General features: G+C 40.9%; 1 protein-coding gene across 1 annotated transcript; it reads right to left on the bottom strand.

The window, feature by feature from the left end:
* Positions 1-802: 802 nt before the first annotated feature.
* Positions 803-14,198, bottom strand: dhx8 (DEAH (Asp-Glu-Ala-His) box polypeptide 8). Its single transcript, XM_071206840.1, has 22 exons — positions 14,125-14,198; positions 12,344-12,410; positions 12,169-12,248; positions 11,922-12,028; positions 11,486-11,782; positions 11,085-11,229; positions 10,456-10,647; positions 10,281-10,368; positions 10,095-10,192; positions 8,550-8,697; positions 7,946-8,127; positions 7,615-7,809; positions 6,774-6,959; positions 6,479-6,689; positions 6,208-6,389; positions 5,897-6,037; positions 5,570-5,725; positions 4,904-5,041; positions 2,863-2,991; positions 2,494-2,690; positions 1,812-1,991; positions 803-1,304 (listed from the first exon to the last, which is right to left on the bottom strand). Exons 2-22 carry the CDS (start codon positions 12,369-12,371, stop codon positions 1,085-1,087), a joined length of 3,300 nt encoding a protein of 1,099 aa, XP_071062941.1. The 5' UTR covers positions 12,372-12,410; positions 14,125-14,198; the 3' UTR covers positions 803-1,084.
* Between the last annotated feature and the right edge of the window lie 689 nt (positions 14,199-14,887).

Here is a 14,887-nt window from a genome sequence, read left to right as displayed (position 1 = left end):
CGACATGTTTGCCGTCATATAATGTTGAAGAAATATCGAAATTACAAAATGTTCTGAAAGAAACGACATCGTCCAAATATTCCCAAAAACTGCATAGTATAGTACGACGAAAATATCAAAAAAATATGCAAAAAACGAAGTATGTCCAAAATAAAAACATAGTATGTCCAAAATACATTTAAAAAAACGACATGTCCACAATAAATAAAAAAATAGTATGTCCAAAATAAATAAAAAAACAACATAGTATGTTTATGTATTGTATGTCGAAAGTATGCAAAAACAGTATAGAACGTTTTCTGCATATTTTCGACAAACTATACTTAGTATTGTATATTTTCTTAAGCTATTCTTGTACATGTCTTTTTTGCTGCTTCATGTTATGAGGCAAATGTGGGTAATGTTTAACTTCAACGTGTTCATGGATACCCCCTTTAACCCTACTTATAAGTGAGGACTGGATTTTGGAATTTAATGGAAAGCATAAACAAACTGATCGTAATAATGACTACATTTCTTAAAATGTTACGACAAAATACCTACTTTGCTTACCTACTGAGAGTTATGTGAGAATTTGTATGCCTGTCTGTGCATAACATGAAGCTATTGCTTGCAGCCAATTAGCTTAGCATAGCATAAAGGCAAGAGGCTCACTGGATTTTGTTAGCGTTTGGCTAGCTGTTTCTAATCTTTGTGCAAAGCTAAGCTAATCAGCAGATTATATTTACTGTACAGACAAAGAGGTATATTCCATTAATCAAAACAGCTTTGAATAAGTAATTCAATTAAGAGGCAAAAGCAATTAAAAGTGCATCCAGTGTTTATCTACAATTACGAAAAACAATTATCAATATTGCAATTTCTTAATAACACCCTAATGTCACCCTAATAGAAAATGTAATACAGGAAGTGTTGACCAATTTAAGATAAGGATATCAAGGCTAAATAAAGCATTACTGAATGAATATAAAATTCTAATCCAAGAAAAGGCAATTTTGGAAAAGCAATATTAAGTCTATTGCTCAGTCAGTATTAACTACACAGATTGTCCACATGAAATAATAATGTGAGGCACAGGAAGTATTCAGCGTCGTCTGAAGGCGCGGGAGATTCTCCAGTCGTTGGGCTCCTCGTAGCGGTTGTACAGAGGCTCCAGTTTCAGCTGCTTCTTCTGCCGGCTGAGGCGATGAGGGTCGGCCACTCTGTAGAACGCTGGGGCGAACTCCACCAGCCAGCGGGGGTCGATGGTGGTCACCTCCCGCATGTACTCCTTGGTCGTCAGCACCAACTCATGGTACACAAGCCTGAAGGAAGTATGATTAGGAAAATACAGTTAGCATTTACTAGGGCTGCAGCTTATAATTCATTTTAAATCACCAAAAGAACTAAAACAGTCTTTCAAAGATTCTGCACAAATGTAACTTTTCTTTGGCAAATCAACTAAAATACGCTGCTTCCAGTTCTTCTCTACTTTGAAGTGTATGTTTGTTCATCATAATACTGAACATCAATGGGTTTTTTGGATAGGTAACTCATTAAAAGACGTCATCTTTGGCTCTAAAAACCTTCAATACTAATCATTTGTCGTGATGACAAATTATTTTACTAGATACAATGATTCAAACCTTCCAGAAAAAAGAGCAACATGCCAATCACAGTTAAGGAAAATCCAGAAATTCTACTTGATAAATGAATTAAAATAACGGATTCATTTAAGAAAAAATAATAACGAGTAATCCAAGGTCTAAGTAAGGACCAGATGATGTTTGTGATATATTTTAGATTTCTGGGATCAGCCCTGCAGGACTCACCACTCAGGCTGGCGGTTGAAGAGGGTGCTGGAGGGGTGGAGGTACACCACCTGCTGGTCGATCAGGGTACGGTAGCCATCATGGGGGTGCTTCCTGGCACTGTTCCTGAAGTAACCGCTGCAGATGGCTTTCTGGACCCGCACTGTAGATTTTCCACAAGATACCACGTCCAGCTTGTGTCTGAGGAAAATGTAGTGTTAATATTTTAATACAGCACTCAAAATGTGTATTCTGTATTCACAAAACATTATGGAAGGATTATGTTGATCGAGGTTAAAAATGTGTGACTTTGACATCATTTTAGATCAATTGCTGCCTATTAAGTACTATGATTACATCTAAAGTCAGTGTTACCCAACATCTCATTTAAAACATCCTTGAAATACACAGATACATTTAACAAATGATCGAAATTAGAACTGAAAAAAAGTTGACTCATTGATAAGTGGCAACGCCATTGATAATTGGTTAAAGTTATTCTTCATAAAAAAATGTCAGAAAGCTGTTGTAAACCTCTATAATAGGAAGATTCCTGTATTTCTCGGTTTTATTTAGGATCTAAAAAAGAAAAGGAAAAAAAAAAATGGGACAAAACAAGAGGTTGATGCCAATGCTATTTCCAGCATTTCATTGATTGTAACATGAACTGCTAGTTGCAGCCTTAGTTGAGGTGTATACCTACCGGTCCATGATGCTCAGCATCTGCTTGCGGATGTCCTGGGCTCTCTTTAAGGAGCGAGCCTGGACGAAGTTCTCGAAACACCAGGGGTTGGAGAACTTGTTGTTCTTCCAGGAGTTGTAGACAGCCAGCAGGGTCAGGTGGTCTCCCTCCAGCTGGAAGAACTTTGTCTTTTTCTGGTCAGCCTGGGCCTGTTTGTCCTGAAAATGTAAAGATATTTAATTTAGTTTGTATATCTATTTTGAAGAAACAGTGATTCTGAAACATGTCTTGGTCTAAAGCATGTTTTAACCTTGAAATGTGAGGCAAAAGTAGTTATTGGTAAGTATAGCCTTATCTGGCTTGTACCCCTGTTGTGTGTTAGCCACATACCTTAGGTCTGTAGAAGATGTTCTGCACAGACAGCATGGAGACAATGGTGAGCATCTCTTCACTGCAGCCCAGATGGACGGACATGATCAACATCTTACACAGCATGGGCTCCAGAGGAAACTCCGCCATCTGAACCACAGAGACATTGGTCAAACAAATACAGACAGTAAACAAAGTAAACAGAAGATCAAACCAAAAGGTGCAAGGCAAGTTTATTTATATAGCACCTTTCAGCACCAGGCAATTCAAGGTGCTTTACAAAAATGAAAGACATTCAGATAAAGGCATTTAAAAACAGTAAAAGATAATAAAAGAAACATTAAAAGAAAAACAAAAAATGAAAGACATTAAGAAAATGGCATTTAAAATCAGTCATTAAAAAGAAAAGCTAATAAAATAAACATTAAAAGATAAAAGTTACAGTGCAGTCTAAGATATGACTAGTTCAATTATTTCGGTTCTTGATTTTTTATTTATTCACAGAACCTCCCCTTGGAAATCCGAACATTTCCGTCCCGATTGTTAATTTAGACTGATTGTTTTCACCATGTTATGCTCGCATGACATCCACAATCGGACCCTCAGGAGGGTGTACTAGCCCCCTACTCTGCTTTGCGTTCCATAACAAAGTCTTTAAGTGTTACCTGAACACCCCGTGTTACCAAAACACTATTTTTCACCCGTCGGTGATATGATACTTGTTCCTCAGTACAAATCACCCAAAAACTGATCGTAAACCCTGGCTACGATGGATATCCCAAATCCCAAAAATATGTGTGTAGACAAACATATGAAACCTTAGGTATTAAATCAAATCAAACTGTATTATACCCCCAAATCACAAGAAAGGCCTTAAAAACAAAATACAAACTTCATAGCATAAAAATTATAAAAACATTATACAACAACATAAGTATTGCCATGTGATAAAAGCATGTGACTGAAGTGATGGTAATGTTGAACGGAAACTAGGTGATGGAAATGAGTTTACAAGGAAGACAGATGCGAAGAGATGGGATTTGAGTTTGCTTTTAAAGGATTCAACGAAAATAGCTTCGCGGATCGGAAATGGAAGACGATTCCAAAGGAGAGGTGCTCGGAATGAAAAGGCTCTGCCACCTACGGATGATTTCTGAATTCTGGGGATGGAAAGGAGACTTGCATGATGTGATCGTTGGAGCCTGGTAGATATTCGCGGGGTAATTAATGATGACAGATACAGAGGTGTTAGTCCATGTACAATTTTAAAGGTTAATAGTAAAATCTTGACGTCAGATCTTATGTGAATCGGGAGCCAATGCAATGAAATGAGAACAGGGTTGATATGATCACATGTGCTGGTTCTGGTTAATATTCTGGCAGCTGTGTTTTGAACCAGTTGTAGTTTGGCGGTGGTTGATTTTGGTAGCCCGGAGAAAAGTGAATTGCAGTAGTCCAACCGAGATGAAACAAAAGCGTGGATTAAAGTTTCAGCATCTACTAAGGAAAGCATCGGACGAATCTTTGAAATGTTCCGAAGGTGGAAAAAAGCTGTGTTTGTGATGTTGGTAATGTGATTTTTTAAATACCAGATCTGGATTGAATACAACTCCAAGATTTTTGATCAACGGACTTTGTGGATGGTTGACCCAGCTATGTTCAGGCTGAGGTCGCAGAATGTGTCCCCGATATGTTGTGGACCAAGAAGTTACATTTCAGTTTTTTCTGTGTTTAATTGGAGGAAGTTTGATGACATCCATAGTTTGATTTCTTTTATGCAATTTTCAAGTTGTGTCAGTTGTTGAGAGTTGTCCGGCTTAATAGAAATGTACAGTTGAGTATCATCTGCATAAAAATGGGAACCTAATTGATATTTATTCATTAGTAGTAGTAAACCGAGAGGATGTAGATGGAAAAAAGGATGGGGCCAAGCACAGAGCCTTGGGGGACACCATAGTTCACTATTTTATGTTCTGAAGAGCAGTTTTTGTAGAAAACAAAGTGAGATCTCCTGGTTAAGTATAAAAAAGATAAAGGAAATAGATTTTCCTATTCTCCTCACCCTTCTTCCCAGCCGTGTGAGTAAGCCTTCATCATCCAGCGCTCCCAGAGTGTACAGCTGCTCCATGGCGAGGATCAGCGTCTCCATGGGAGGAGCGTCCATGAAGTCAAAAGCCAGGAGGTCGTTGATGCCCATGGCCTGGAGAGAGAAGGACATAACAAAATAGAAATATAATCGTATGTCTAAAAGAAAATAATAATAATCAGGCAACATAGATGACCACATCTATAGTCCAGTAGGAGGGCTGTAGAGAATTTGGAGCATCATAAATGACTTTTTTACAAAATTAATGAAGCAAACATTTTTAAGATTAGTTAATAAATGTTTAACACATAATAGCTTGTGATACTGTATGGAATAGTATTAATATTATTGAGACTAGGAAGTTGTATTGTAATAGATTATAAAGGCGCACCTAAAGAAGCTACCACTGGGTGTATGTACTGTATATGAATATTTAATATACATTATTAATTAAAAAAGTTGAAGGACCCTGCATTATGTGTAAGCCCCATCCATCAGCCTATTGTTTATAGCTAGTCAAAAGCATCAATAAGACACTTATAATTCAATAATTTACATACAGAATGTTTAATGTTGTTTTATCAAAACCACAAATGCAGTTGGAGAGAGGAAGATATTATTATTTTAATCTCAGTGCATTACCTTCAGGGAGAGCACCGTGCTGGCTAAGCTGGTTCTCTGGATCTCCGGCACGTTGGTGGTCAGCATCTCGTCTCTGTAGGCCCTCTCAGTGTAGAGCCGGTAACACTTCCCCGGACCCGTCCTGCCCGCCCGCCCAGACCGCTGCTTGGCCTGCGCCTGGAAACAGATCCAGAGTGTGTAGAGAATTAGTTTTAAAGAAATGGCCGTCAATTAAATGATTCTCAATTTAAGGTTTTTAGAAAAAGATAAGAACACTGAGGTTACCAAGTAGGACATATGTACAATTTTGACTTCAAGTTTATAAGAATTCAGGTAAATTGGATGAACCTGTGATATGGGAGTCACAACAAGCTGGTCGATGCCGGTCTTTGAGTTATAAACGATCTGTTTAACAAAGCCAGGGTCCACCACGTAGTAGATTCCATGGATAGTAAGAGATGTCTCTGCAATGTTAGTGGCAATGATGACCTGGTGGTAAAGAAAGTACGAGGTTAGGAGATAATTTAGTCTTCCAGGTATATGATGTGTTCTTAGCTTTTAAATTTAATACAAAATGAAACCTACTTATAAAATATCAGTTTCACTCAATAAATTGCCCAACAGTCACATCTTTACTCTTATCCGGAGCAGATTATCACCTTTCTGCTGCCGGGGGGTGCGGGGTCAAAGATCCTGGTCTGCATCTCACTGGGCAGCGCAGAATAAACTGGCAGAATTATCAGTTCAGGAACATTCGGCCCCAGGGACTTCATTCTCTCGTACAGGATCTCACAAGCAGTGTCGATCTCTTCCTGTCCCGTCAGAAACACCAGGAGGTCTCCTGGATAAAGAACAGATAAGGGAATGTTACATTAACATTAAAGCTTATTCATGTTCGTGTAAGGAAAAGAGTTTGTGACCGCATCGTACCTGGAGGTTCAGTCAGATGGATCTGCATGACAGTGATGAGACTGGCATCCAGGTAGTCCGTCTCAGGCTCCTTGCAGTACAGAACCTCCACTGGGAACGTTCTTCCTGGGATGGTGAAGATGGGCGCTTCACAGAAATACTGAGAGAACTTCACGGCATCCAGTGTAGCAGAGGACACAATCAGCTTCAGCTCTTTGCGCTTTTTTATGGTCTGAAAGAGACATGGGAAGTTATTGTGTGGGTATAGATTTGCTATTCTTTAAAAAATATCCATGGTTTGTAGAATGTGAAATACCTTCTTGAGAAGACCAAAGAGCACATCAGTGTGGATTGTTCTCTCATGGGCCTCATCCAGCATGATGAGGGTATACTGACTCATGTCTGGGTCCAGCAGGCACTCCCTCTGCAGCATGCCGTGGGTCATGTACTTGATCACTGTTTCTATACTGGTGCAGTCCTCAAATCGAATGGTGTAACCAACCTAAAAATAATAATTAAAAAATATATATGAGTTGCTAAGAATTTATTTTACATATTAAAAACAGTTCCTGATTGTTGTTGTGTTAGTGTTGGAGATATTGGCCGTGGAGAGCTCTTCCTTCTCTCATTATAATGGCACTAGATGGCACTCTGTGGTGCTCAAAGCGCCCCAATGTATTTGAAGAACTCATCCTTAAATGTATTTTTCCAGAATTAATCACTTTATATATATATATATATATATATATATATATATATATATATATTCTGTGGGAAGCAGGACCTATTTTCTATACCACCGCACAAGTAAGTTAACATTTAGGGCGTCCTCTGCTGAGCTGTAATGTTAGCTAGCTGAGTAGATGCATGCTTTCTTCTACAGTTGGCGAGTGTCTTTTGGTAGAAGGAAAATAGTTCCTACATGAAACAGCTCACATCAAGGTCTGTGGATTATATTGGGGAGACTGGGTGTACACAAACCAGTTGTCATGTAGTTCAACTATATTAAGGCAGGAAAATAAAGGCAGACATCTGTACAGCTTATATCTCCAACACTCTGCAACTCAAAGCAAAACTATGTAGATTGATAAAAAGTACTTGTCAGGTGAAAGGAGGAAATATATTTAATTAAACTGCCCTTTTAGAACATCACTGACCTCTTGGCCTAAACGGCAGCCGTACTCCTCAGAGACCCTCTTGGCCACGGACATGGCGGCCACACGGCGGGGCTGCGTGCAGCCGATCTTCCCCCGGGCGGTGTAGCCGGCCTCCGCCAGGTACTGAGTGATCTGTGTGGTCTTACCAGACCCTGTTTCTCCGACTACAATTAAGATCTGATTGTCGTGGACAGCCTGTAAAGCGGAAACAATGATTGGTACAGTATTAAATAATAAGTGCTGTAATTAAACATGTTTGTATTGATTGCTCATGTGTGGCATGAATTGCTCATTCAGTTTCCCAATCATTGGTGACTACCACGGTTCTTACCTGAACAAGCTGTTCCTTGAGCTTGTAAATAGGCAGACTCTCTCTCTGCTGCAGGATGGAGAGCTCTGTCTTCTGGCCGTACGACGCCTGGTTCCCTCCGAAGGCATGTCTTTTCCACTCTGGAAGATCAGCAGGCATAGCGCCGATGCCTCTCATGTTGGCAGCAATCTGCCTTCCTAAATCTGGACAGGAGAGGAAGAGGGACTGATGTTAAGTTACCGGCAAGACCCTACTGTATTGTTTAATCAAGATGAACTGCAATGATAGTAAACTTGTAACAAGCATTTTTCTTTATTAGACCATGAGTCAGAGGTAGTGAGCAGGGCTGGAAGAAACTTGTTAGCCGACGTCCCCTCAGGCTATGAGAGACAGAGTCACAGTGCATTACTGCTTTGTGTGCCAGCGCAGACTCGTGTGGAAGCTAGATAATCATCTCCAGCCATGCCATGGTAACAGTGCAGTAGGCCTGGCAAGACAGATTTAATTTCCTACATTTTAAATCTCTGACTCAGCACGGATTGGTTTCGTCCGGTTAGATGTGTGGTCCACTGATGCTCGTAGAACGTACAGACAGGGTGTTCATCATTACATGTGCATTGCTTACAATCAGGCATCGGGTCGACCCAGTTCTTGTGCAGGCCGGTGGGGATGGAGTCCAGCTCTGCAGCGCGGACCGACTGCTTCAGCTCTCTCCTCTCCTTAGCCAGGGCGCTCTGCATCATGGCCGCCTGCGAGAGGGAGCCGTCGGGATTCTGAGGGACAGAATAAAAACAGTGGTTGGTGCGAAAGAGAAACAAATACAACAATCTTTTAAAACTGCATCGTATGTTAAAGCACCAACATACAAATCCAAATGTACTCATAGGTATCTAATCTATTATTTAAAATAAATCCTCATCATCCAACTACAGAACCACCAGTCAAACCAAAAATCCATGTAGTCAAGTTAGTAGAGTGACAGCAGCAGTAGATTAGCACTGCAGTGCAGATAGGCATGTGTTTCAGTGCACCCTCTGCAGGCAATGAAAGTCATTGCACTCTGGTGTTCTCGTATACCTCATTCACACCAACGGTGTTTCAGGGCCGGTTCGGAGCTGGAGCTTGAAAAGCACCGGGTTTTAAAAGCCGGCGTTGTATCCAGTTTGTACACAACGATGGAGAAACTTAAGCAGCAGTGGTCAACTGAAGAGACCTACTACTTACTGGGAATCTGGTCTTCCGAAGAGGTACAGAGGAAGCTGGAGCACAATCAGCCATTGTTGTTGTTGTCGGTGTCAGCTGTGAGGGGTTTCCGCGAGGTTTGGCTTTATGAAGCAGGCACGTAAACAGTTACGTCATGACGCAAACGATGACGCAATGACGCAGCACCAGTCGGACTCTGGGCAGTGTGAAAAGAGCCGGAGCTAAACCGAAGAACCGGTTCTGAACATGAAAAGCTCTAGCACGGAGCTTGAACCGGAGTTGCGTTGGTGTGAATGAGGTAATAGGAATTAATTGAGTGTCACAATATTATTTTCCACTTTCACAAATGCCATATTGTTTAAATAATGCCACAAACATGTATATTTTTTCTGGGTGAAATTAATATTACCGTACTTTTCGGACTATAAGCCGCGACTTTTTCCCCCATTTTTTTTGTACAGCTAACGGCCACTAGGGAACCTCCTAAATCTATGGATTTTACAGGTAAAGTTAACCACCTTTAACATTATGGGCTCTATGACCGGTCCGCGCCCGCCACCTTTAAGCGGCGGGCTCCAGCAGGAAAAGCTGGAGGCCGGAAAAGAGTGAGACAGGTAGCGCGCCAAAGTAAAAGTGGAACCGAGAGACAGAACGAGAGCAAGACAGACGGACAATTTAGCTGCTGCGGCTTATATGCAGGTGCGCTTTATAGTCCGAAAAGTACGGTATTTTGTTCTTACAGTCTAGTAAATGATTAGAACATTGATGTTGATGCACTGCACCAAACACACAATAAAGCAACAATGGCACTAGTGGAAACCAAGAATATACGATGTGTTCGCCCCATAAAGTAACCTGAGAAAATTGCTTAATTCTGTGGAAAATAGTTCAAACCACAATTCTGAGCCTGGTATAATAAAGTGTATGATTTGGTGCTTTAATTGCTGTGGGACAGAAAAAGACATACCTTTACTATCCTCACGGGGCTCATATTGGCACTCCATTTCGTCTGTCCCCTCAAGAAGGGGGGTTCGTCATCCACCAGATCAATCTCCAGCTCTTGATCTTGTTGAAGGAATAATTGCAGGGAAACATTATCATGCTGTGTAACTCTCCTTTCACAGAACCTTGAGAAAAAGGTCTTCAGTTTTACCTTCATCTTCATCTATTTTGGGAAGGATCCCCGTCTCTTCATCAAATTCCGGGAACTCTTCTTTAGGAAGTACGTTGGCTGCAATCATCTAAACGGGAGGAAAGCATTTTATAGTGAATGTTTAGAGAAACAGCCAAGAAAGAAATAATCTGTTGCAGATGTTTTCAATGAATACCTGTTTAATTTCCCATTTCTCAAGGTCAGTTATCTTGGAGAGGCGTTTGCGTTCCATGGGGTTTTCATCTATGTCCAGCACGATGGCCTCCACAGGGCGGTCTGGGTTCCTCAGAGCCTCCTCTCCGACCGCAGGGTCCAGGTTTCTTCTCCGGTTGGGGTTCAGGTCCTCTCCGGTCCCCTGGTCCACATCCTGGCAACATGTCAAACATTATTCAAATGTTTCTGGCCAAACCAATTATTGGATTGTATGCAAATACATTTATTTTTTTAGTTTCTCAAACTAAGTTTCTCATTGGAACTAGCAGCTTTCAGAAAATGTAAGTGTAATCCACATTTCAATAACCATAAATCATTGTACTAAACATTTGATTGTATTACATTGTCTAAAAGAGGAGAACAATGCATGATTTATGATCCCATTTAGAAACTAACTTATCTAAAGAAAAAAACAATATTATATTACTCTAAAAAGTAGTGTAGGGGAAAAGAACAGACAGGACATAGTGATAGGATTTCATCTCTTCACACATTATTTTCTCACCGTTTCCATTTTGGTAAATGGATTTCTCCATACCGCACATCATACCAACAATATAGATGTGTCTTACCGTGTTGCACATGACTCACCTTCATGCTAAGGCTGGCTTTGGTTCCAGTGAAGGACAGGACCTTAGCCTTCACCTTTTGGCCTTTGGTAACAACATCAGCGACATTGGCTATCCGTCCTTCTTTGCGCAGCTCTGAGATGTGCACCAGGCCCTCCCAGCGTTTCCTGCACAGTTACACAATATAACCTTAATGTTTCTGTTTTGACAACTAAAGTGCCATATGGTAAAAGGTATACAAATATAGCGAATAGTCCAAAGAAAACGCAATCAAACTGAGATTTAAAGAGCTAAACAAAATATAGAAGAAGAACATCATTAAAAAAAATACTATACAATTGTTAGTCTATATTCTATGTTTCAAAAACATTGGTGGTGTGCATTGGTTTCCATTGCTGTATTAAAAACATGTATCCGACTGACCTGAGGCCCTCGAGCTGCACAAAACAGCCAAACTGCATAATACTGCTGATTTTTCCGTTGTAGATGTCGCCCACAACGGGCTCCTCTGGTGGAGGCCGATCTACAGCTGTATCTCGCAAGCGAGAGTCTTTCTGGTTGTTGTTGTCTTCGTCTTTCTGAGGACTCGGAGGATTGTCACTCCACCGACGTTTCCTTTTTGGTTTTGGGATTGTTTCTCTGTCAGGCGAACGACTGCGATGACCACCAACATGTCTGTCTGTGTTTTGACCTCCGTCACTGTGCAACTTTTGGTCTGACCTGAGGAGCAAATGAGGAAAAGAGAAGTACAATGTTTACTTTAACGTTGATAATGTGCTGTGGTTATTAAGAGATAATTCAATGTTTTGTCAGTGAGAGCTTATTATTTTCAAAATGGCACAACACTTTATTAAATTACCCATTATCAGAGCTTGTTCCACAGAAGTTAGGCATGAGCATCTCCAGCTCCTTCATGGCGGCTGCTGCTACCTGCTCATCGCCTCTAGCTGTGTTGCCGGGTGGAATCTGATGAAGAAGTAACATTTAGTTACTATTTTCCAACTGAAAAACGGCTATATTTTACATTAGATGTTTGCAAGAAGACATAAAGGTTAAAAGCACAATGCTTTACTTTTCTGTCATCATTTTTTTTAAAGAAGCCATACCCTCCACACAGGATCATCTGGTTTACAAAGAGCGGGATATTTCTCTTTTAACTCGTCCTTTTCACCCCTTGGCCGATGAGCTTCAGTCATACGAAAGAAGAGATAACGATGTTAAACACGAAAAGAGTTTAACATTACACTAATAAACACATAAAATAAATTCAAGTGTCTGTACCATTACTTGTAGATGGTGAAGACTGCATAGTTTGAATAAGTCGAAGTAAATTAGCAATAAAGGTTTCCTGAAATTAGAAAATGGGTTTAGTACACTGAACAAAAATATAAATGCAACACTTTTGTTTTTGCTCCCATTTTTCATGAGATGAACTCAAAGATCTAAAACATTTTCTATATACACAAAATAACCATTTCTCTCAAATATTGTTCACAAATCTGAAAAAATCTGTGATAATGAGCACTTCTCCTTTGCCGAGATAATCCATCCCACCTTACAGGTGTGGCATATCAAGATGCTGATTAGACAGCATGATTATTGCACAGGTATGCCTTAGGCTGGCCACAATAAAAGGCCACTCTAAAAATGTTCAGTTTTATCACACAGCACAATGCCACAGATGTCGCAAGTTTTGAGGGAACGTGCAATTGGCATGCTGACAGCAGGAATGTCCACCAGAGCTGTTGCCCGTGAATTGAATGTTCATTTCTCTACCATAAGCCGCCTCCAAAGGCGTTTCAGAGAATTTGGCAGTACATCCAACCGGCCTCACAACCGCAGACCACGTGTAACCACACCAGCCCAGGACCTCCACATCCAGCATGTTCACCTCCAAGATCGTTTGAGACCAGCCGCTCGGACAGCTGCTGCAACAATCGGTTTGCATAACCAAAGAATTTCTGCACAAACTGTCAGAAACCGTCTCAGGGAAGCTCATCTGCATGCTCGTCGTCCTCATCGGGGTCTCGACCTGACTCCGGTTCGTCGTCGTAACCGACTTGAGTGGGCAAATGCTCACATTCGATGGCGTCTGGCACGTTGGAGAGGTGTTCTCTTCACGGATGAATCCCGGTTTTCACTGTTCAGGGCAGATGGCAGACAGCGTGTGTGGCGTCGTGTGGGTGAGCGGTTTTATGATGTCAATGTTGTGAATCGAGTGGCCCATGGTGGTGGTGGGGTTATGGTATGGGCAGGCGTATGTTATGGACGACGAACACAGGTGCATTTTATTGATGGCATTGTGAATGCACAGAGATACCGTGACGAGATCCTGAGGCCCATTGTTGTGCCATTCATCCACGACCATCACCTCATGTTGCAGCATGATAATGCACGGCCCCATGTTGCAAGGATCTGTACACAATTCCTGGAGGCTGAAAACATCCCAGTTCTTGCATGGCCAGCATACTCACCGGACATGTGCAATGGGTGCATTGAGCATGTTTGGGATGCTCTGGATCGGCGTATACGACAGCGTGTTCCAGTTCCTACCAATATCCAGCAACTTCGCACAGCCATTGAAGAGGAGTGGACCAACATTCCACAGGCCACAATCAACAACCTGATCAACTCTATGCGAAGGAGATGTGTTGCACTGCGTGAGGCAAATGGTGGTCACACCAGATACTGACTGGTTTTCGGACCCCCCTAATAAAGCAAAACTGCACGTTTCAGAGTGGCCTTTTATTGTGGCCAGCCTAAGGCACACCTGTGCAATAATCATGATGTCTAATCAGCATCTTGATATGCCACACCTGTGAGGTGGGATGGATTATCTTGGCAAAGGAGAAGTGCTCACCATCACAGATTTTTTCAGATTTGTCAACAATATTTGAGAGAAATGGTTATTTTGTGTATATAGAAAATGTTTTAGATCTTTGAGTTTATCTCATGAAAAATGGGAGCAAAAACTAAAGTGTTGCATTTATATTTTTGTTCAGTGTAAGAGCATAATTTATTATTTACAAACCCTAAAAAAAAGTGTTTAACTGCAAACTTACTGTAAAGTCAGCTCCATTTTCACACAGAGCTGTCTTAAATTCCTCAAAGGTTGTGTGTTTTTCGGCGAGGTTGATGATAATTCAGCTGTAAAACATAAACTGTTGTTTAGCTTTGATGCTAACTTGGGCAGTAGCAACTGATTCTTATTCGCTATGGCAACTTATGAGCTAGCTCTCTAACAAGAAAACAATGCTGTTGTGTAGCTTTACGTTACCCCAGGTCTTTCTCGCATATTCCCAGATGATTCTCCAACTCCGTGCACACTTTTGACACCAAAGATAAATACTCAAGACGTTTTATTTCGTCGAAAGCAGCCATGTTTCATGTTTATTTAGACCTGAGCAGGAAGTGGATCTTCTTCTTTAGTTTGAGCTCAAAAGACAGTTGCTGCCACATAGCGGCCGAGGCCGGTAACAGCACGTACAGTTAACAGTATGAGTACATTGTTGATGTTTATTTGATGTTTAAGTGTTTCAGTTTGTATACGTCCTCTCTACAAAAGTATTTCATTAGTTACTAGTGACCTTGCAGATTTAGATTTGTTTAATATAAATATAAACCAACGATTATATATTGAGATGTATTATGCAGTGGCTCAGTCAGTACTGATATTCTGTACACACTGTGAAGACCACTGAGACAAATGTAACATTTGTGATATTGGGCTATATAAATAAACATTGATTGATTGATAGGGGCTTGGATTGTGAGCCGTAGGGTCCCCGACATAGGTCCCCGACCAGACCTAAATATGGAGTGTGG

Source organism: Pseudochaenichthys georgianus, chromosome 19 (assembly GCF_902827115.2).
Source record: "Pseudochaenichthys georgianus chromosome 19, fPseGeo1.2, whole genome shotgun sequence".
Lineage (NCBI taxonomy): Eukaryota > Metazoa > Chordata > Actinopteri > Perciformes > Channichthyidae > Pseudochaenichthys > Pseudochaenichthys georgianus.
This window is presented reverse-complemented; position numbering and strand designations above follow the sequence as displayed.